General features: G+C 36.9%; 1 protein-coding gene and 1 long non-coding RNA gene across 2 annotated transcripts; both read right to left on the bottom strand.

Annotated features, from left to right (window-relative positions):
- Positions 1–997: 997 nt before the first annotated feature.
- On the bottom strand, positions 998–10,962 carry LOC102228770 (NACHT, LRR and PYD domains-containing protein 5-like). Its single transcript, XM_023345676.1, has 10 exons — positions 10,950–10,962; positions 9,479–9,589; positions 9,148–9,255; positions 8,441–8,510; positions 8,085–8,322; positions 5,679–7,473; positions 5,419–5,592; positions 3,972–4,145; positions 3,176–3,222; positions 998–3,060 (listed from the first exon to the last, which is right to left on the bottom strand). The coding sequence occupies exons 2-10, from the start codon at positions 9,544–9,546 to the stop codon at positions 2,516–2,518; spliced, it is 3,219 nt and encodes a 1,072-aa protein (XP_023201444.1). The 5' UTR covers positions 9,547–9,589; positions 10,950–10,962; the 3' UTR covers positions 998–2,515.
- Positions 10,963–14,957: 3,995 nt separating this feature from the next.
- LOC111610800 lies at positions 14,958–18,333 on the bottom strand. The gene is made up of 3 exons (XR_002753780.1): positions 18,267–18,333; positions 16,722–16,892; positions 14,958–15,912 (listed from the first exon to the last, which is right to left on the bottom strand). It is a non-coding gene; the product is annotated as an uncharacterized LOC111610800 (long non-coding RNA).
- Between the last annotated feature and the right edge of the window lie 4,820 nt (positions 18,334–23,153).

Below are 23,153 nucleotides of genomic sequence, written 5' to 3'. Positions count from 1 at the left end.
TGTATAGAGAGGCAGAGCCTCACCTTTCATCATGGAAAAATAATATACAATGATAAAATAATTTATATTGCTATTTTCACTCTGTGGTTTGTACTGTAAAGTACTTATTTTTCATTTAGCTTAACCAATTCTGATTATTTTTTTCTTCAAAATCGCTGAATTTTTCGTATTTTACCCATTAAAATGACCGGAAGCGAAGCTGGTGAGGCAGCAGGAAGCTGAGCCTCACCTGGGATTGCGCAACCTCTCGCTAACTGCAGATTCGAGGTGAGGCAGGCAGTTCTCTTACCTCAGGGCAGGGGGCGCTCATGATCCCAGACATTGTGACTCCACAACTGCAGAGTAAGAGACAGTAACAGCGAGTAAAGTCAAATGCAGCGATATATTTATAGTTTTCTCCTCTTACCACATCAATCATTTATTAATAATCGCAAAATAAACATTAAGCCTAAAACCATACTACTGCAACAGACTGAATGTTCTGCTCTTTGTGTGGGAAATATCTGAGTGTTTTTGTTGTTTTGTTTTGTTTTTTGTGGCGCTGTCAGTTGCTATGGCAACGAGTCTGCCCGTAGCTGCGCTGATACAGAGAGCGAGAAAAAAGTGGTTTTGAGTTGTACTTTAACGGTTTTTCCCTTTGCTGTGGAGCACAGCACGAAATTAATAATATCTACATTAATAATATCCTTTACATAGATGGCATGTAAAAGATGCCATGTAGGGGGTCTATATTTGTAAATCTGATTATGATTAAGTCAGTACTTCACCAGCTATGAACCTCACCGCACGTATATATTAGGACATGATCAAAAGAAACACTGTGGCAATCTTTTCTTTTCTTTGATTAGTTCTTTGCAGTAAGCAAAAAGTCTATCCTAATAAGTGACAACCTGTGGTGTTAAGAGGTAAGTATGTAATTTGCAGTATGTGAAATTACCTTTTTTCATTGAGATAAGTGGGACTAAGCCTAAGAACAAAAGAAAAACAACAAACCTAGTGACATCAATGTCTTTGTCTTTATTATTGATAGTATGCCAAAATGTAATCAAGTGAGCAAATGCAAAAACTACATCCAGTACATAGAAGGAGGGATAGGTGACACATATTCAATTTTTGATTGCAATATTTTGTTATTTAGTAGTTACAGTAAAAGACATGATAAAAGTTTTTAAATATTAATTTCAGTTTTTTGGCAAAAGGATTGTAGGCATACAGTATGTCTGTCACTCTTAGGACCACCCAGTTATAAAAAGACTTCAGTATATAATACAAGTTACATTAGGTAATTCCATTATGCAACAGTCTGTGAAATTCTTAAGAAACTTAAATCTCAAGATGGAATCACTTCCACACACAAACTCACAGCTGCTTCAGACTTTCTATGTGTCATAACAGACCAGCGTTGATCACATTCACATGGTCAATATGTGACATCACCTTAGCCCCGCCCCTTTGAACAGGAGATCACCTGTTTTCCTGCTGGTGGTCGTAATTTTGCTGTTTGATTCATACTAATTTAGACCCGAGTCCAATGACAGAACAACATGATGCTGAATCCTTCTCTCAGCAACGGCTGGTGGCTGCAGCATGTTTCTGTGATAGAATGACGAATTCTAATCCCTTGAAGTTTACATACAGTTGGCTCTAAATCACACATGCATCATCCAATTTGTACCAAAAAAATGACTTTTGTTAACCTCTTCAAAGGCCAAAAGGTTTATATTGAAATTTGACTCCCCTAAATTATTCCAACAGTTATATCTCCATGATACATCATCTGATCTGCACCAGATTTTTTGTGCATCATCAGGGGGTTCTGCTTCACATATTGGTGTGGTAGTTTAATGACATCACGTAAGCCCCGCCCACTCAGAAAAAAAAGAAGATTATTGGATGGCTCCTCCAACATAAGATTGAAACTATATCCTCTAAATCTTGACAAACACACAAGACATGTTCTGAACCCTACAGGAAGTCCCCACCAATCCTGCGCCACAAAATAGGAAGTGACAATGACCCCTAGTCTGGAAAGTCAAATTTCAGCAAAACCTTTAAGACTTGCTGCTGGGCTTGTGCTGAACTGAAATGAAGGTGATTTGGAAGATTCGCCAAATGCACCATCTAGTGGACAGGTTCAGGACAGACTTGAGCGCATCAACAATGCAACAGGGTGGTGCTGGAGTTCCTGCAGACTGTAGTATCTATTGTGAAGCACTTTATGATTATTTAAGCTGTTTGAACAAATTTTTACAAAGAATGTTAGTCTAAAACCATATATTAGATGAAACACATGTAAAGTTAGATTTGTTCTAACTTAGAAAAGATTACACTAAAACAAGAACCAAGACCCCCTACAACGATTCCTGCACGAAAATCCAGGATAAAGTGTTTTAGTGAATTTGGTGTTGAAGGTGTAGATGGTGATCAGTGTGTCTGAAGACACTGGAAAAATATGTTATATTTATTGTGATAGTTTAGTCAAGATGAATGATGACAATCACTACAACTTGGGAGCTTAAAGTGAACACAAAGACATCCAAGAACCTGTCTTGTACTCAAATCCAAATCCAGGATAAAGAGGTTCAGTGAATTTGGTGTTGGCAGTGTAGATGTGGATCAGTGTGTCTGAAGAGACTCTGTACAAGGACAGAGTCCCAGCAGGACAGTCCACATACACCGCTACTCTGCCAGAGGGAGACGAGGAGTAGGAAGAGAAGGGGATGAAAGCTTTTTTTCCATTGTGCCAAACAGTGTAACCATCATCAGAGCAGACTAGACCCCAGGAGTTATCATTCAATCCAAACCAGGAATCGTTATTGACTCCTTTTCTATTGATTCCCCTGTAACTCAGTGATACATAGACTTTCCCACCCCACTCAACCTCCCAGTAACTGCGACCAGTCAGACCATCAGTACACAGCAGCTGATTGAGATCAAATCTGTCTGGATGATCATCATACGGCTGCTCCTCGTTCTCCACAAATGTCACCTTCCTGTTTTTGTCAGACAGTCTGAGGAATCTGCTTACAGTGTTTAGGTCGACTGTTAGTGGACAGGAATCTGAAGGACAGAACAAACACAATGCAGTTACTGATGTATAATTTTCTGAATTCACTGTCACAAAGATGAACATCCATAAATGGGACAATCTGCTATGAATCAAAAATGCACTTACACTTCCTCAGACCTGGTGTCAACCATCTTTCTCCTCCAGGCTCCATGCTGTAAGAAAGGAGGTGTTTTGATGGTATGAGTATTTATCAAGATGCAAATATGGACACCCCAATTTAGACCTCATTGAGTTTTTCTAAGAAATCTTCAGTCCATCTGTGGCTGCGGTTCTGTCACTATGTATAATATTTTCCTGGTGCTACTAGTTTTGTTCAGAGTTGACAGTTTATTTGCCCCTCCTCCATTTTTGTGTTATTACTCTCATTTTGCCCCATACGATGCATAAATAAAATAGACTGGGAACAAAGTCCAAATTCCAACAATAGAATAACATTTGTTAACAATAAATACATAAATTTAGATCAAACATATTCATGTGTTAGAATAGACTAGAGCTAATTGGGAGTGTTTAGATTTGTATTTTTAAGTCATATCAGTTATGATTGATAAATAAAAACATATCTTTCCACTTTGCGATTATGCACCATGCTGTGTTTGTTGAAGTTGAAGGGACAAGAACTTAAAATTACCACTGTTCAACATTGTTTGCATTTGTATGAGCAATTAATTATTTCTCTATCTCAGCTTGATTTCCCTTGATGCAGCATAAGTCCTTAATGATATAAACCAGCATTTCTTGGTCTGAGGCTGGTTGAAAGATCTGGGTTTACCTACCTACACTTATATTCACATTGATTTATCCAGATCTCCTCCCCCCTCCCCGAGGATTTTTATTCCTCAATAATCCTGAATACATTATCCTGAGTATCACTGTGTGGCTGCAGAAAATATTTCCTTACTTGAGAGACTCCAGCCTGAAGCTTGGATTCTTCATTATAGCTGCTAGACTCTCCATTCCTGCCTCTCTAGGATAATTGAAACTCAGGTCCAGCTCCTTCAGGTGAGACGGGTTCATAGTCAGAGCTGAGGCCAGAGCAGCACATCCTTCGTCTGTGATCAGGCAGCCGGAAAGCCTGCAGACACAAACACACAACATTGTTGGAACACTCACCTATAATCTCAATGTGAAGCACATTTTATAACTTGTTTTTAGCAGGAATAATTAGATGACATGCTAAGAAAAATAGAGCATGTCTGTTAAGCAGCAGTCTGCAGAAGACTGTGTGTCTGTCCATATTGTCAGTGGAAGATGTTTACCACAACTTTGCCTGTTTGGAGTCACCATTGAAATTAGACATAGACAGACAAAGACAATGTCTAAACAAGTGAGACTTTAAGGCAGAAAAAATTAACAGAGTTGGCCTGACCCAAAACAATTGTGGTTGTCTGAACTGCACCAGGTGGCTACATCATCAACTGAATGGCCTGCGCTGGGACTCGCCAATTTATTGTGTCCCATTCCACATGCTTCGTGTTTTTATGGAGTCAATATGTTGCTTTTCACATGCAGATGTACTTTATGTAACCCCTCTCTGTGTCCAATATGTTTTTCCCCTCATCTACATTCATGTTATTATTTTTTCTCACCTAACAAAAGGCCATCTCCCTTGATGGCTGCAGCCTCTTCCATCATAAAGTAGGTTGTTGGTTTGTTTCTTGTTATTCTTTGGATCGGCTGTACTGAAATTAATTTCGTTGTTCTTCTAAAGGGTTAGATTATTTAGCTGACTTTTTAAATTTCACATAAATAAAGTTCAACATCTGTATTGAAGTTTTGGTGACTGAAGAGTTTTTCAGGAAGTTAGACATTATATTCGTGCTCTTATTTAGAAAAGGGTGAAGACTGTTTAAGGAGCAGTTCCAATTTCTCTCTTCAAGTTCTCCACTTATGATGTGGTGCACCAAATATTTCTTCTGTACTCAAAATCCATCTGTGTAGTTCTACATTAAACACTAAAATCTACTGATGTCCTGCATGATTTGCTGTGGTAAGTTGGACAAAATCAGCAACAGAGTTAGCAATAATCCACAACTATAAAAGTGTAACCATGAGTGAAAGGTCTGTTAAAAGGAAGTGCTCTGTATGGTTGGACATCTCTATGGTTGCACATCTTGAAGTGCAACCATAGAGATAGGCGAGTAGTGAAAACTTTGACTCTATTGAGTGACATGCTGTTGTAGCACATGTGTCATTGTTTGGTGGGTATTAGCATCATTCAATTTATCAAATTAGGATTAGAGCTAGAGCAACAGTTAGTCAACGATTCCCACCACTAGAAGCAGGTTTTCCTATGTTCACAAATTTGGTAAATATGATAGCAATAGTAGAATTTAAATGAATCTCACCTCAGAATTTTGAGTTCACAGTTGGGACTCATCAGTCCATTGCACAGCAGCTTCACTCCTGAATCTGTCAGGTCATTGTTACTCAGGTCCAGATCTCTGAGACTAGAGGATGTTGAGCTGAGCAATGAGGACAGAGCTTCACAGCTTCTCTCTGAGAGGTTACACCCACTCAGTCTGAAAGGACAGAAGTAATACCAAGTAATTATCTGATTGTTTTATTTGTTACATATTTTTATGAATTCTTCTACATCTTTACTTACATAACTTTGCTAATGATTTTGACCATTGGCAGCAGCCCCAGTAAAGCATTCTCTGAAGCAGAGTATTTCTTCATGTCAAATGTCTCCAGACCTTTTTCTGATGAAAGTAGGATGAAGTGCAGAGCTGACCACTGAGCAGGAGACAGCTGGTGTGCTGAAAGACTTCCTGTATTTAAAGATTGTTGGATTTCCTCCACCAGAGACTGATCATTTAGTTCATTCAGGCAGTGGAGCAGATTGATGCTTTTCTCATCACACAGATGATTATTTATCTTCTCTCTGATGTACTGGGCTGTGTCTTTATTAGCCCTCAAGCTTTCTTCTGTCTGTTTTACAAGACCTCCTAAGTGACGCCTATTGGTATTAAGTGAAAGACCAAGTAGAAAGCGGAGGAACAAGTCCAGGTGTCCATCTGGACTCTCTAGGGCCATGTCCACAGCATTCTTATAAATGTCTGTCTCTAGAGATTCATGCCTTCTTTTTTCCAATTCCTTGGATTTTGTTTCACCTTTTACCAGGAGATTGACTCCAGATTTTATGAAGGTCAGGTGAACATGAAGAGCAGCCAGAAACTCCTGAACACTCAGGTGGACAAAGCAGAACAACTTGGTCTGGTACAGCCCTCTCTCTTCTCTGAAGATCTGTGTGAACACTCCTGAGCACACTGATGCTGCTCTGATATCGATGCCACACTCTGTCAGGTCTGATTCATAGAAGATCAGGTTTCTTTTCATCAACTGATCATAAGCCAGTTTTCCCAGAGACTCGATCATCTTTCGGCTCTCAGGACTCCAGTGTGAATCTGTCTCAGCTCCTCCATCATACTTGATGCCCTTCAGTTTGTTCTGCACCACCATAAAGTGAATGTACATCTCAGTCAGGGTCTTTGGCAGTTCTTCTCCATCATTTTTGTTCAACATGTCTTCCACAACTTTAGCAGTGATCCAGCAGAAGATTGGGATGTGGCACATGATGTGGAGGGTTCTTGATTTCTTTATATGGGAGATTACCATTCTGGCCTCCTCCTTATATTTAAATCTTTTGATGAAGTACTCATCTTTCTGTGGGTCAGTGAATCCTCTGATCTCTGTCATCATGCCAACAAACTCAGGAGGGAATCGACTGGCTGCTGCAGGTCGTGTGGTTATCCAGAGGTGAGCTTTTGGAAGCAGGTTCCCGCTGATGAGGTTTGTCAGAAGAACATCTACTGAGGTGGACTTTCTTACATCTGTCAAGATCTCATTGTTGTGGAAGTCCAGTGGAAGTCGACTCTCATCCAAACCATCAAAGATGAACACAACCTTTAACTCTTCAAATCTGGAGATTCCTTTGGTTTCACTAAAAAAATGGTGAACAAGCTCCACTAAGCTGAACTGCTGGTCTTTTAACAGATTCAACTCTCTGAATGTGAATGGAAATGTGAACTGGATGTCCTGGTTGGCTTGGTCTTCTGCCCAGTCCAGAGTGAACTTCTGTGTCAGGACTGTTTTCCCAATGCCAGCCACGCCCTTTGTCATCACTGCTCTGATTGGTTCATCTCTATCAGGTGAGGGTTTAAATATGTCTTCATGTCTAATTGTTGTTTCTGGTCTGTCTGGTTTCCAGGACACTGATTCAATCTGTCTGACCTCATGTTCCTTATTGACATCTCCAGAGTCTCCTTCTGTGATGTAGAGCTCTGTGTAAATCTGATTTAGAAAGGTTTGATTTCCTGATTTAGCAATTCCTTCAAACACAAACTGGAGCTTCTTCTTCAGGTTAGACTTTAGTGTTTGTTGACATGTGATGAATGACTCTAAAAGATAAAGAAAAAATGATAATGTAAGAGTGATTTAGTGCTTGGCTTTAATGCATCACACTTAAAAAGCATTTGTCCTCGACAGTGAGTTCAAGAAAAATAATTTTATTATTCATAAAATATAATTAACTTCCCTACCGTGCATTGTTGGCACTTAAATGTTTCAGGCAGGTATCTATAAGCAAAAACTTTACTGAAGTTTTTGGCTGTTATTTTCCTGATGATCAAGTTGTGCCCTAAGATGGTTATTTTGATCTAAATTGCTAGTGTTAATAATTGTCCTAACCCGTAGTTTCCCAAAGTAAAGTGCTCAACAGAAACAGTGTTTATATCCAACTGTTTATTCTATGATACCAAGCTGAAAATACATGACAAGCACCTCACATTTTGAAGACTGCCTGACAGAAGAGATTAGAAAATATTAGAAACTTGTATAAGGTCCACTATGTCAAAATAAATACTTGTGAGATAATTAATCTTTAATTAAATTAAAACTGGTGTCAACTACCAAAGGTATTCTCAAAGAATCAGTGTTTAACTATCTTTTCTTCAAGCATTTTAAAAATGTTGGTAGATTTATTAATTATGTAGAAAAATAACTCTCTTACTGCTCTGCAGAAGGTCAGCAAGGTCATCCAGATTCATCATTCTCAAGAAGTCAACAGTGATCTTTAAAAATGCCTCTCTACTGCTCCTGCTGCTGCTGCTCTGCTTTTCATCCTTATTTCCAGACACCCTCTCATCCTCTTCCAGACCCTCAGAACATTCGGGGTAATCTGAACACAAGACCTTTTGGATTTCCTTTAGCTCATCCTTCACAAACATCACAATCTTTTTCTCCAGTTCCTGAAACAAAATAAGATATAAATAACCCATCTGATAAAATCTGACAATCAAGTGATCTATAAAGTGCATCACAGAACCAAAAAAAGAAATTAAAATGTAGTATCTGTGGTATACAGACCATAAATATGGAGCCCAGCTGCATTTGATGCTCAGGGGGAGGTTGACCAACGTCAGAGTTCTGGTCAAGTCTAAGGAGAAATCACTGAGAATTCAAAAATTCTTTCAAAAATTCCAGGACAACCTGAGTAGAAGTCACTAACACCTATATATGCTAATGAGTCCTCCATAAGACAACTGTCATGTAGCTAAATGTATTTAGAAGTTTAGTCAACAGATGTATTTACATTTAATTTCTTAACATGTCACATAAGGGAAACAAAACTGTACTTTCAAACATGGAAACTCCCAAGGATAATAAGTAGCTAATGAGCCTGATAGCATGGGTCTAAACAAGACACTTTCATCTGACATGTTTCTGACAGGACTTCTGCTGTTTTTAAATATTTCTGTGTGCCAGTTGTGCAGTCAGTACATAGAAATATTTAAAATGGATGCTCACATTGAGCACGAATGACACTTGTATTAATTTATTACAACATATATGTTTTTCATAAAACCCTATGATGGAACTTTGTGGGGGGAACCTTTGGGTACAGAACATTTCTTTTTCGTTTGTTTTACCTTCCATATCCCTTTAACTCCATGATGGTTTTGTGGTGGTGGATTTGTAAGACATTGGTTTGATAATAAAATGCAATTATATAATTTTCCACTACTAAGAACAAGAATTTTGAAAGAACATGAGACAATTTACATGAAGTTCACCTTTTTGCATCTGAAGGTTGGTCAAGATTAAAACGAATAAAGGCATCTTTTGAGTGGCTGCTCTTAAAGGACAGACAGGTTGGTCTGGGTTCTTCTTTCTGTTGTTTCCTGTGAATGAGAATGTAAATGCCAGTCAGACACCCATCACATTTCCTGTCAGAAACAAACTTCTTGAGTTAATTAATATAATTAAGAATGATATCTATAATTTTAATTTTAATCTTCCTGAGGTAAAAATAATAGTGACCATACACACCATTTTCCATATGGACAAAATAATGCATGTAATGTCTGTGACTTCTCACAGACATGAAGAGATATGAATTCTCACCTCTTGCCCTTGCATAAAGTTGTTTCAGAGCAAAGAACTTCCTCTTCTTTGTCATTAGATGCCTCCATGTTTTCAAATTCACGTCAACATCAACTTAGCCGCACATTCCACCTAAAACACAGAAAAACACAGATTGGTCAGCTGGACAAAGCAGGCAGCACTGTGAGGATCATGTTCTTTTGATTTCTCCAGTGCATTTAACACAGTTCAGTCCATTCTTCATTCAATGAAATTAAGTTGTCATAAAATTTCCTCAAGAGTAGCCAAATTACTTTATAATGTTACTTAAGTGAAAATAAAAAGTGGTGTAAAACTATATTTGCCCAAAATGTTATGTAACTAGTCACCACTTCTGGTACCAATGTACAATTTTTTTAAAAAGTGTTTCTGTCATGAACTGTGGCATGAGGTAGTGAGGCAGCAGGCAGTAGACCCAGGATGAGATGAATAAATGTGATTTAATGAGGAACTAAATCCTAAAAAACAGTCCAAAAAGCCAGGCAGCACTGCTGAGCAGAAGACCAGGGCTCAACGTAGGTAGCGACTGAAGAACACATACAACTCAGACCCAACAAAGACACAGAGACACGGGTGACATTAAATACACAGGAGGTAATCAGGGAATGAGACACACCTGGGAACAATCAAGGGGAAGACAGGACAAGACGGAGACTTGGAAGACACAGGAACTCAAAATAAACACACAGAAAAATACAGATCCTTACAGTTTCTATATCGGTAGTTGTACAACACAACCAACAACAAATAAGTTAGAAAAATGCCTTTGGAAAATTGTGCAAGGAAATAATGAATAAAGTCTTTAACCATTCTCTTAACATTTGCTTTCATTTTTTCATGGACGCATCAGTTTGTGCCTTCATTCAACAACGATGTGTGATGTAAACATTCAAACAATAACGATGGATTATAGAAGATGTCTGACCTGTTTGTTGTAGGTCATTAATGACAAAGAGTTTTGTATGGAGGTACTTTTGATGCAAAAATATTTGTGCTTTGTAACTGAAGCTGAAGTCAGAGAGAAAAGATTTTTAGAAGTTTTGTAATTGTAGATTTTCACTTCAAAAAAACTTTATTGACCCCAAAGGGAAATTAAATAGTCATTATTATTACATCTAAAAGAATTGACTGGCACTGTGATCTCATTTCCACTAGAAATGTCCATCAAAGTAGCTTCAAAAGAAATTGAAGCTCAAAGTAAGTTTGAGAATTTTAAAGGAAATACCTCCATGAATAATCCAATATCAAACTACTCTTCAAAAATATTAATTTACTTTAGTGTCAATAAATAAAACAATTGTTTTTGTTCTGCATAAAGCAGCCAATACAAAATCCAAACTGACTTTAATTCCCTGCTTGGTTTATACTGAGTGTAAATAACTTGAATAAAGTTAATTACAAAAATAAACCTGTAAAAGACGAGGTAAGCTCATAAAATAGGCTTTTGTCTTACCTTTAGATGTTCCTGCACCACAAGAAAATGAAATGTGAAGAAGTGAAATCTAAACACTTAGGAAGTAGGGAGCAGTGCTGAGGTGGTGACAGTTTACTCCTCCCTCCTCCCTTTTAGGGAGGAGTTTTATTTAGTACCGTTTATTGTTTCTAAGTGGACCAGAACCTGCAAAACGATAGTGCAGGTCCAGTCCGTTTAACGCCACGGCTCAACAGGTGTTAAATGCACTGGAGAAATCAAAGTACATGATCCTCACTGTGCTGCTGCTGCTTTATCCAGATGACAGTGGGTTTGTTGAAGAGTCCACAGCATATGCAACTTGCAGGGGGTCTTGATATGTGATTGTCTGCTAACTCAGTTGGGCCAACAGGACTCTCTCCAGGACCTTCATGATTTGGGATGTCAGGGCAACAGGTCTATAGTCGTTGATGACTGATGAGAGAGTTTTCTTTAGTACCACAACAACCAACTCCTGTTCTAGAGAAATTTGTGAGGCAGCTACAGAGATGGCCCAAGGTATAAGCAAGCAAAGCCTCTGCTTAGAACACAAATGCTTAAATTCAGTGGTGGTAATGTTCTGAATAGAAAGAAAGCCCCTCATCAAATTCTGCCTGAACCCCTTTACAAACCTGGATATTGCTCTGGGTACAGCTGATGTTGACCACAGTTAAACATCACATCTGAGTGAGCTATCCTGTTTTTCTGTTTTGTCTACTGTTTATTTTGGTACTCTGTTGATATTGTCTTAATTTACGCTGTTTTGTAATGTACATATCAAACATAAATGAAAAAGTAATACATTGATTTTACCAATTCAGAGGTAAATGAATAATTAATTTCCACTGCTGCATTTGGAAATCCATTTAACTTTCAAGTATTAACTGCAAAGAAACTCAGCTGTTTGCAGCAGCTGTGCTAACGGCAGAGAAACAACCTAAAGCTACAGAAAAACCATTTATTGGTTGTTTTTTTACCTAGTTGTGTATTTTTGCAGATAGCAGTACAACCACAGGGAGAAGGCAGAGGGGTTCATCGTTTCTCCATAATATCTTTGTCATATATTACACTGTCACAACATGGTGACAGTGTTAACAAATATATTAAAAACATATTTTTATAAATGTTGCCTACTTCAGTTTTAAGCCATGTTATCATTTTGTGGCACTGTGCATAGTGAAGTCAGAACATTAAAGCTTATTTATTTAGATTTTAGACCATTAGATATAAAGCACAACTTTGTGGATTATTTAAAATCAATAGGCAGAAACCCTGTGAGTCACTCGTAGAGGAGTCATTTCTGGATTCCCAATTTCTTTTGTGTTAACAGTCATCTGCAGGTTTGTTGCTGTAAATAAAGTTATGTGCTGTGGGTGCTGTCTTCCTGTTTTCAAGGACACAATTGTAATGGAAGAAATTACTTTAACAAGAGACTAGATGAGAAGAAATAAGAAGTTTATTAAAACTTTGCAAGTTGAGAACAGAAATACAGAGTCGTAGGATCTGGCTTCCATTTATAGGTTCTGGTCAGAGAAGAGAGACTTGATTGGACAATAGGTGTGAATCCCTGATTGTTATGTACCAACAATTCTGTGGAGCCCAACACAGATGGTCTGGCTATTTGTCTATTGTTAAAGAAATGAGGTTGTTCACTGATGCTAAAGAGGGCAGATAAGTTCTACATTGGGGAAGTAACAATTAGATAATCTCCAGGATCAAGAAGCTCCTGCTGTTATACGGCACTGTAGAGGCCTATAGGAAAGCAGCTTAACCAATCTCATGATGAGATCATGCAGACACAATCTAACGCACAAGAGGGTTGAGGGGCACATACAATTTTCCATCACAACAGTGAAGAGAGAAGTTAAAGGCCGTCACTTCACCTCTGAGCTTTTCTCTGGTTAGCAAGAAGTCTACTATATTGTGAATGTGAATTTCTTTATCTTATAAGGTATGTGAAATAACCCCAACTTCATTTATTATTGATATTTCAAACTCTTCAAATCTGGAGATCCCTTTGGTTTCACTAAAAAAATGGTGAACAAGCTCCACCAAGCTGAACTGCTGGTCTTTTAACAGATTCAACTCTCTGAATGTGAATGGAAACGTGAACTGAATGTCCTGGTTGGCTTGGTCTTCTGCCCAGTCCAGAGTGAACTTCTGTGTTAGGACTGTTTTCCCAATGCCAGCCACTCCCTTTGTCATCACTGCTCTGATTGGTTCACCTCTTTCAGGTAAGGGTTTAAATATGTCTTCGTGTCTAATTGTTGTTTCTGGTCTGTCTGGTTTCCAGGTCACTGTTTCAATCTGTCTGACCTCATGTTCCTTATTGACATCTCCAGAGTCTCCCTCTGTGATGTAGAGCTCTATGTAGATCTCATTTAGAAAGTTTGATTTCCTGATTTAGCAATTCCTTCAAACACAAACTGGAGCTTCTTCTTCAGGTTAGACTTTAGTGTTTGTTGATATGTGATGAATGACTCTAAAAGATAACAAAGACAAAATTATAATTTAAGAGTGATTTAGTGCTTGGCTTTAATGCATCACACTTAAAAAGCATTTGTCCTTGACACTGAATTAAAAAAAAAAAATCTGCAAATACCAAAAGTATTGCCAGCTGCCACAAGCTGCTACAAGTTACTGCTGCTGTTGTGGGGAATGTCTGCGGCAGCTGCCACTAGTAGCTGCCACAGTTTTCAAAAAACTTGTTGGTTATATTATATTGCCTGTTAGTAAATAATTACATTTGAAATGATGATGTTATAGGTTATTTAACCATGTGGGACCTGTAATATTTTGACTGAATTTACTTGACGGAAAGTGGCCGTTCCAGTGACTAGTGGCAGCTGTATGTTTGTATGTAAATATCTATTGTTGTTTAACTGATTTGATCAAAATAAACATTCATGTTGAATCTGCCACAGCTGACAGTCAAAATATTTCAGGTCTTCCATGGTTTTATAACCAATGACATCATCATTTCAAACAATAATAATTAAGAACAATAAAATAACTAACAAGTTTCCTAAAAACTGACATCAGAATTCCCCAAAGCAGTGGCAGCAGCCATGACACCCCTAGTGGCCAAGAAGTGCCACTACTAGCTGCCACTGCTAATGAATTGAGATTCCTGTCTCTCAATAGAGTTTGGGATCAAATGACTTATTTATGTAATGTGTCGCCCATATAGGAGGAAACCGCTACAGATCCCAGGGTTGCAGCAATTCCTTTGTGAGGTCAAACAGTTCCCTCTTCCACAAAGTTTATCCTCGACTTGAATACATTTGTGAGCCAGCAACAATAGTTTACCCTGTAATTCCTTTATGTTGGGTCCACTGACCTCTAGGGGTCCTCATCCTGGAGGACAGCCTTTGCTCCTTTTCATTCACAGGCCTGATGTCACACCTGGAGTCACTTCCCCCTCATCAGTGGACTGCAGAAAAGCTTCAGCCATCCAGTGCTGCGGCCCGTTGTCCCCCCCACGTTGTTTCTTTGGTGACATTGTTGACTCTTAACTGAGCACTCAGTGTCGTTGTAAATTGACTTTTGGTTCATTTTTGGCATTTGAACTTCTGTATGGTACAATGCTTGGATGGGGAGTCTGGTAGAGGTTCTGTGCCATTTACTTTTGACTAATTTCTTCCTTGTTTTGTGGCCGGCAAGAGAGTTTAGTAATTGTAGTCTTTGAGTCTTTCAGTTTTGGTTTAGACAGGAGTAGTTTTGTTTTTTGAGCTATAACGGGATGTGTTTGTGTTTGTTTTAGATTTTGAAACCCTGAAGTCTTTTTTACCACCATTATAGCACATATTTTAATATTTGCCATAACGTTTATGCTACAAATTTTAGCTTCTTTCTTTTGATCGCTTTTGACTTTTCTGTCATAAAAAACAAGTGTGACTTGAAAGGAGAACAAAGACACAGAATGGAGCTTATGAAAAACAATAAATGTGAATGACAACAGAACTTGGAATGAATGTATGATTATGAACTTTTATTAAAGCAAAGCAAAGAACAAAGCAACATGCTGCACAGCTTTGGAAACATCTTTAGCAAAACAATCATTTAAACACAAAAAGTTGTTCACAGCACTTAGAAAACATTTCATTATTTGGCTGTAAAATATAAAACTTTATTGTTATGATTGTTACTTCATATATATTTATCAGGGATGCAAAAGTATATCAAGTATTTCCCATGTATAGAATCTATGTGATTCAGAGACGTAGATAAATTTAAGTCACATTTCTGTTGTCCCACGTAAATAGCTGGATGTCATGGTAACTTGATGCTCTGGACAAATGGACTAATAATTTAATGGCAACTCTAATTAGGTAAGAAAGAATAACTTCTCAATTCAAGATTACAACCAAAACTCCCAGATGTTTTACAAAACAAATTAGTTTTTGAGTTCTCAGGTCTCAAAATCAAACCACCAACAAAGGTTCTCACCGCTGAAATATTAAAAACTAAATTGCACACTGTCTTTCATTGATTGTGTGATTTCTCTGGTGTATTTCTAAAATAAACTCATCTAAACGTAACTCAAAGCATTTAAAGGCTGAACTAAAGCTGGATATGGAGAGATGCAGCAAAGCAAAACAGCATTTTTGCCAAACCTGGAAGACTCTGGTTTCCAAAGTCAAACCACAGATTAGTTTATGACCTGCAGGTTTGAGCGTTGCCGTTTGGCCCACTGTCTTGGCTGCTTTCAAAGTGAACAGGAAGGCAGAGATTGTTGACTATGTCACAAGCGACAGTCACATATCTATATTGGCTAAGATGAGTAACGCTGCAATCATCTGTATTGACATTGAGATCATGCAGCCAAACTTTCTTTTTACTGGTGCACAAGTTCATCTCTTTAACCATCCCTTTGCCGTTGCAGATGTTCACATAAAGACGTTCATCTCCTACATCAACGAAGGACTGCGTACGTCTGCGACAGAGTTTGTTTCTTTGCAGGTAACTGAAAAAGCAAAATGTCAAAACCTGTTATTATATTACTTTAAAAAAAACCCAGCAAGTTAACAAAGCAAATATTTTTTTATAGAAATATTCTAACTCTTGTGCCTGAATTTATTTGCAATTGTTATTTGATTTACAATCAAATAAAATCTACATACAGTTGCTGGCGACTAGGTGCTTTTATATAGACATACATGTTGTACTATAATATCTTTATGTGTGGAATCAACAGGTATTATTATTATTATGCATACGACATTAAGACTGTGTGGTGATTTGAGGAGAAAGTAACAAGTAACCAAGTAATATTGAATATCAGTTAGAAATTGCATTTTAAGTAGCAGTGCTGCATCTATTAGCAATATGATGTTTCTTTCTGTCTTATGGAACTATATATTTTAGCTCTTTGGTACAAGAGTTAGTGAAATTAGGATCTAACATGACAATCATGCCTGAGCAAGCAGCCCTCAGTAGTTATGGCAAGTCGATGTATATTCTATGTGGTTTTTCTTTCACTTTATTTTGAATATGTTCTTTTACTTATTTACATATATCACCAGTTTCATACTGTTGGTATGTTTGCCTTGGCTGTTGGGTATTTCATGAAGCACAAGGGAATTAGCCTGTTAGCTTGGATAATTGTGAGCTGCATGTTTTGTAGTTTCCTTTCTTGCTAGTAGAGCAGCCCAGTGTTTTAGTGAAGCATCACTAAATACATTAAAGCAAATTGTACACCGGTGGTGTGTCCAATAACTGAATCCCATCAAATTGGGATGATAAATGGGTTTTATTTTTTCCAGAGTAACTTACGATTTCCATTGAACATCTGAGGAAGTGTCAAAATGCTCCTGCAGAACGTGGTTTTGAATAAATCTTTCATAGATCTTTTCATCAGAAATCCTGCTACAAGGAGAAAGATTGGAGGCTGCGTCCCCTCCAACCACCAGGACAAGGACAGTGATCAGAAGAGCATTCATCTTTCTAAAATGACAATAAAAAAAATATATATATATATTATTGAAACAACTTTTTTTTTTTTTACCCCTCCAGGGGGTCTTTTGTGGGCTCTAGTGTCCTTTATTTGAAAGTAGGCTGACAGGAAAGGGGGGAAGACATGAAGACATGCATTAAATGTTGCCGGGTCCAGGAATCAAACGGACTCAAGGCCTCCAAACATGGGTCGTGGTATCCCCTACGCCACCACAGCACGCCCCTGAAATAACTTTGTGTCAGGAAATTGACATAAAAATCTTAAATGAATTTATTCACTCTTTCATTAACAAAAACCTCTTTTAGACAACAAATAGCTACTTTATGAGTTTTTAAAACATTGCAGTGTATTTGAACTAATTAAACCGTTTCATATGTGATATGAAACAGACTAACAGGTTAAATGTGAAGTTACAGAAAAATGACAAAATGGTGTTAAGTGTGGAAAGTGTTGCATTTGAATTCTAATACCCCTAAATAATCTCGTTAACAACTATTAATGAGTTGAAAGAAAACTGCTCCACCAGAGAGCAATGTGAATTTAAGGCCATTTGTTCTCCATAGATGTTTCTGTTAGAGAACAGCAGTGAACAAACAGCTTCATGAAGACCATAAGTAATAAGTGAGCTGGGTAAATTACAAAATGATATGCAAATCAAAGATTAACCCTTTTTTCTCATCTGTGCTTTTCATGTCCTTCTGCTAATATTCCATCTCAATGTTTATTAATAAGCCATCACACAGAATAAATGATTATTTTTACTTCTAAGAGGAGAGAAATATAACAATGTGCTCCATGCATTTCATTAGCTTGTACAATTTGATTTCATTTTTGCCTCTCACAAGATGGTGGCTTGAAGCCAAAAGAAATTCTATATTTCCTGAATCTTGAATTGAATTTATTTATTTATCCAAACTGTCAAGTCGGTTAAGTCCAGCCTATAAATTATCTGGTTAATTTTCCAGAATTTATTTTTAGTTGTTGATTAGTTTCTCTGCTTTGGGATTGAATATAAATATGCTGTTTGAGATGGAAATAAAATCTGGCTTGAAACAAACCTCAACTTTTTTTTAAATGTAAAATTAACCGTGCTAACTTTTGTTGTTAAAATATTTCATTGTATATGGAAAGTGAATGTAATTGTCCTGTTTCGGGACTTTTAAAGAAGTTTTTTTCACTGTAAAGTGATAAATTTGAAGTTCTGTCAGATTAAATCATAATTGCCTTTTCAGGCCCAGATACATTATGATATCATGCTCTTTATTTTAAAAACAAAGGAAAGGTAATCAGCTAAAAATTAATTCCATAAAAACACATTGACCAAATTCTTAACATTTGGTTGTTGTGGAGAGTTTGCTGCTCACCTGTGATCAGTCGGTCTCTGTGAATGAAGACGACCTGCTTCACGATCTGAAAGTGGAGTTCTTCTCTAAAAAAACTGCAAACATTTCTTCTCTTTTATACTTTTGCTTGACTGTGATAAACAAACAACAACCAATCAAACCATTTTAATCTAGCTTACGCTGTAATGCCTGTCACGGTGACACAAGTGACAAAGTACTTCTGTTTCGTGGAAACCCTGCAAATAATTTCACTTGAGGTGAGTCACAAGGTAAATGTGTTTTACATTGTTGAGAAACAGTGTGGGCAGCTGCGTTGTGTAAGAAAACACAAGTTCATTCATTGGCTGTTGTGGTATACAAAATTTTGATCAAATCTTTTAATTAGTCCAAAACAATTAAAAATACATTGCCCCTATAAAAATTATCATTGTGGCTTTTTTTTTTTTACTTTTTTGCTGAATTGCAACATGGGCATATGGATGGATTCTGTCTATACAGGCTCTAGAGAAATGCAGATTAGAACCATAAACAATAAAATAATTTTACTCACATGGAAATAATGACAAAAATACAGATTCAGAAAGATAAATATAAAAGTTTCCTCTTTTTATCCAGATTAAATGTATCGAACCAACACTGCATACAGTCACATTTAATAAATTAGAACGTGGTTCCAGTGAGTCAAATTTTGTCACATTAGAAGAACCATTTGAAAATATCAACCTTTAAACAAGTATTAAACACTGAGCCCACATTTCTTATTAAACTTATAATGTTTTTTTTATCTGACTGATCAATCAATCAATCAATTAATCAAATTTAATTTGTATAGCACATTTCAGTAGCAAGGCATTTCAAAGTGCTTTACAACATTACAAACACAGAAACACAATGCAACATAGAATCAACAATCAAACAATACAGCATGTTAACTAAACTAACATTTGATCCCCTTTAATGCTTCAATATTTCCAATTTTTCTTATTTCTGATTCACTATTTCTGCTCTGTCTGTTTCCTCTCTAACTGTGTTTCCATTAACCATAAGAATATATTTGCTTAATTGACACACATTAAGCAAATATATTTTTAACTCAGCTACAAACGGAGTAAAAAAAAAAAACAACTAATTTTTTTTTATAAATAGATTTTGGGTTATGATCGTCAACCCGATGTTACTACTGACAAAAACATCGAAGAAGACGACGACAGGAAGTAGTCAGAAGATGATGGTTTGTTTATGTTTTTCTTTCTTTGGACAATGTGCAGCTGGCTCCACCAGAGCTCTCACTGCATCACACAGTTCATATAAAGTTGTGTTTTCATTCCAACGTGTTGAATCCGCAACTCTTCTGTGAAATCACGACTGCAATTTCCCCAAAACGCTGAAAACGTAGTCGCTCCCAAATACAAGGGGCTCGTCGCTCTGACATCTGAACAACGACTTCTCCTCTGATGGCTGAATTATGATTGTTTCATGTACCTCCTTACATTCATCGCTGCTTTAATTTCTAACGACTTATCGCATGAACAAACTTATTAATGTATCATTTTAATTTCATTTCATTTCCACAAAAGTCCAATTTCCTTCGGGCAACAGGAGCAGCGGAGAGGGCATTGTCGACCTTGGAATCGACCTCAACCAGTCATTTTGGTGAGCTGCATTTTTATTTTACCTCAACTCTTAAATTTCTAACAGAAATCCTTCTCAATGTATCAGGTACCAGCCACTGTTAAATTTATAATTTAACATTTACATATAATTATCTTCGATGCTGATTCCAATTTCTTCTCAACATGAAAAACTTTTAATTTTTTATTAGTCCTCTTCTGTTAAATTGATGTCTCAGTATTTTTATCTTTGACTTCCACATTTTGCAAACAAAAAAAAACCCTGTACAGTCATCGGTAAGACAGTTGCCACTTCTTTCTCACTGGCTGCCATTTGAGTTTCAAGAAATGTTTCGTGAACACGCAATGGAACAACAGCAAGTCACACTGCATAAGCTGCATCGACACTTTCCTAGAAGTACGCAGCTGAAAGTTCTCACCCCCGCCCAAAAAAACATTTGATGCTTTTATGAAAGTATACTGTCAATATCTATACACATGCATAGAATGGCTTTTGAATTGTGTTTGTGACCACCGTGCGTCAAACAGTTTAAGGAGGTTTTGACCCAGACCCTTACATGGACAAGTAGATAAATACTAATTGTTGCAAAGATAATTTGTTATTGCAACATAATGACAAGCAATGACTGCGGTGTGTTAAACTGCCAACTATTATCTGTTCAGTAGAGCCTGCAGCTGTACGGCTGCGTACACTGTGCATACCTTAACATTTTCCTTTGAGTAACATTTTTTTTAGTATAGTTATTTTGAGTTTTTATTACTTTCACCTTTACTATTGACAAAATTGTGGGAAATAATAAATAAAATTTATTCTTTGTGTGAAAACATCCTGTACGTAACTCATTTGTTTGAGTCTTGTTCGATTGGCGGCTTGACGTTCTATGATCTAAATGTCACTGAGCTGTGAAGCAGCTTGTCAAGGAAACCGAGATCATCCCACTTCCTCATGCTGGAGATTTAAGTTTTACAGTAATAATAAATAAAGTTACATTAAAATTAATCGCACAAGTGACATCTAGACATAACAGTAGACTTAAACATCAATAAAATAAATCTGGTTGTGTGTGTGTTGTTTTTGTCTCCTGCAAACTTTGCTTTAATTTTACGTATTTTCTCTATCTAATCATAAGGAATCGTAGTCAGACAGAGACAGTCATGAAACAGGAAGAGCAGGTTTCCTGGAAAAAGAGGAAGTAAGTTTCCAGCTTGAAGATTTATAAAAACAGTTGAGACAATTCCTTATTTTAAAGCATGAAAGTTTTAAAGAATGAAATCTAAACATTTTGAGTAATTGGACAAGACCCAAAGTAAAATACTTATATTAATATTAATTTACTTATAATAATACTTACACTTGCACTTGTGTAAGTGTAAGTGAGTAAGTGAGTCAAATTTTGTCACATTAAAAGAACCATTTGAAAATATCAACCTTTAAACAAGTAATCAACATTGAGCTCACATTTCTTATTAAACATGTTTTTTTTTTTTTAAATCTGATTGATGTTGTATCCTAATCTTAAATGTCAAGTTTTCATTAACTATAAGTAGAAAATCATCAAAATTAACATACGGTCAACATGATGTTTCATTTTATTAATATAATTAACTGAAATAAATTTGCTTTTCAATGATTTGTGAATTATAGAATATGGCTATAGATGTCATCCACAGTATCATGCACATAACTTTCAAACCTTCTTTGACTTTACAATCTTTGATGGTGTTTACTGGGATTTACCGTGAGAAACTAATCCAAGGTATTACGCCACTGTAACGTGCTTTTCAAGTTTGTTCCTCCAACTAAAACTCTAAAACGAAACTAGTGTGACAGTAGAAGTTTTAGGCCCGGCCGTCTTGAACCTCATTTTAGAAATATTGAATTTTTCGTCTAAATAGTGGATTCTAGAAATACTTCAAACACATTTTCTCCTACATCTCCATGCAGCTACAGCATGTTAACTAAACTAACATTTGATCCCCTTTAACGCTTCAATATTTCCAATTTTCCTTATTTCTGATTCACTATTTCTGCTCTGTCTGTTTCCTCTCTAACTGTGTTTCCATTAACCATAAGAATATATTTGCTTAATTGACACACATTAAGCAAATATATTTTTAACTCAGCTAAAAACTGAGTAAAAAAAAAAACAACTAATTTTTTTGATGAATAGATTTTGGGTTATGATCGTCAACCGGATGTTACTACTGACAAAAACATCGAAGAAGACGACGACAGGAAGTAGTCAGAAGATGATGGTTTGTTTTTGTTTTTCTTTCTTTGGACAATGTGCAGCTGGCTCCACCAGAGCTCTCACTGCATCACCCAGTTCATATAAAGTTGTTTTCATTCCAACGTGTTGAATCCGCAACTCTTCTGTGAAATCACGACTGCAATTTCCCCAAAACGCCGAAAACGTAGTCGCTCCCAAATACAAGGGGCTCGTCGCTCTGACATCTGAACAACGACTTCTCCTCTGATGGCTGAATTATGATTTTTCATGTACCTCCTCACATTCGTCGCTGCCTTAATTTCTAACGACTTATCGCGTGAACAAACTTATTAATGTATCATTTTAATTTCATTTCATTTCCACAAATGTCCAATTTCCTTCGGGCAACAGGAGCAGCGGAGACGGCATTGTCGACCTTGGAATCGACCTCAACCAGTCATTTTGGTGAGCTGCATTTTTATTTTACCTCAACTCTTAAATTTCTAACATAAATCCTTCTCAATGTATCAGGTACCAGCCACTGTTGAATTTATAATTTAACATTTACGTATAATTATCTTTGATGCTGATTCCAATTTCTTCTCAACATAAAAAACTTTTAATTTTTTTTAGTCCTCTTCCGTTAAATTGATGTCTCAGTATTTTTATCTTTGACTTCCACATTTTGCAAACATAAAAAAACCTGTAAAGTCATCGGTAAGACAGTTGCCACTTCTTTCTCACTGGCTGCCATTTGAGTTTCAAGAAATGTTTCGTGAACACGCAATGGAACAACAGCAAGTCACACTGCATAAGCTGCATCGACACTTTCCTAGAAGTACGCAGCCGTACAGCTGCAGGCTCTACTGAACAGATAACAGCTGGCGGTTTAACACACTGCAGTCATTGCTTGTCATTATGTTGCAATAACAAATTATCTTTGCAACGTGACAATTAGTATTTATCTACTTAACCATGTAAGGGTCTGGGTCAAAACCTCCTTAAACTCTTTGATGTACGGTGGTCACAAACACACTGTGCATACCTTAACATTTTCCCTTGAGTAA

This window comes from Xiphophorus maculatus, chromosome 14, assembly GCF_002775205.1.
Source record: "Xiphophorus maculatus strain JP 163 A chromosome 14, X_maculatus-5.0-male, whole genome shotgun sequence".
Taxonomy (NCBI): Eukaryota; Metazoa; Chordata; class Actinopteri; order Cyprinodontiformes; family Poeciliidae; genus Xiphophorus; species Xiphophorus maculatus.
Note: the sequence above shows the minus strand (reverse complement) of the source record. Positions and strands in the feature narration are given on the sequence as shown.

Coding starts and splice junctions, on each gene's coding strand:
- LOC102228770 (XM_023345676.1), bottom strand. CDS start 9,546: ATGGAGGCATCTAATGACAAAGAAGAGGAAGTTCTTTGCTCTGAAACA. Junction 7,474..8,084: donor TGCTGACCTTCTGCAGAGCA/GTAAGAGAGTTA, acceptor TTTATCTTTTAG/AGTCATTCATCACATGTCAA. Junction 3,061..3,175: donor GACACCAGGTCTGAGGAAGT/GTAAGTGCATTT, acceptor TCTGTCCTTCAG/ATTCCTGTCCACTAACAGTC.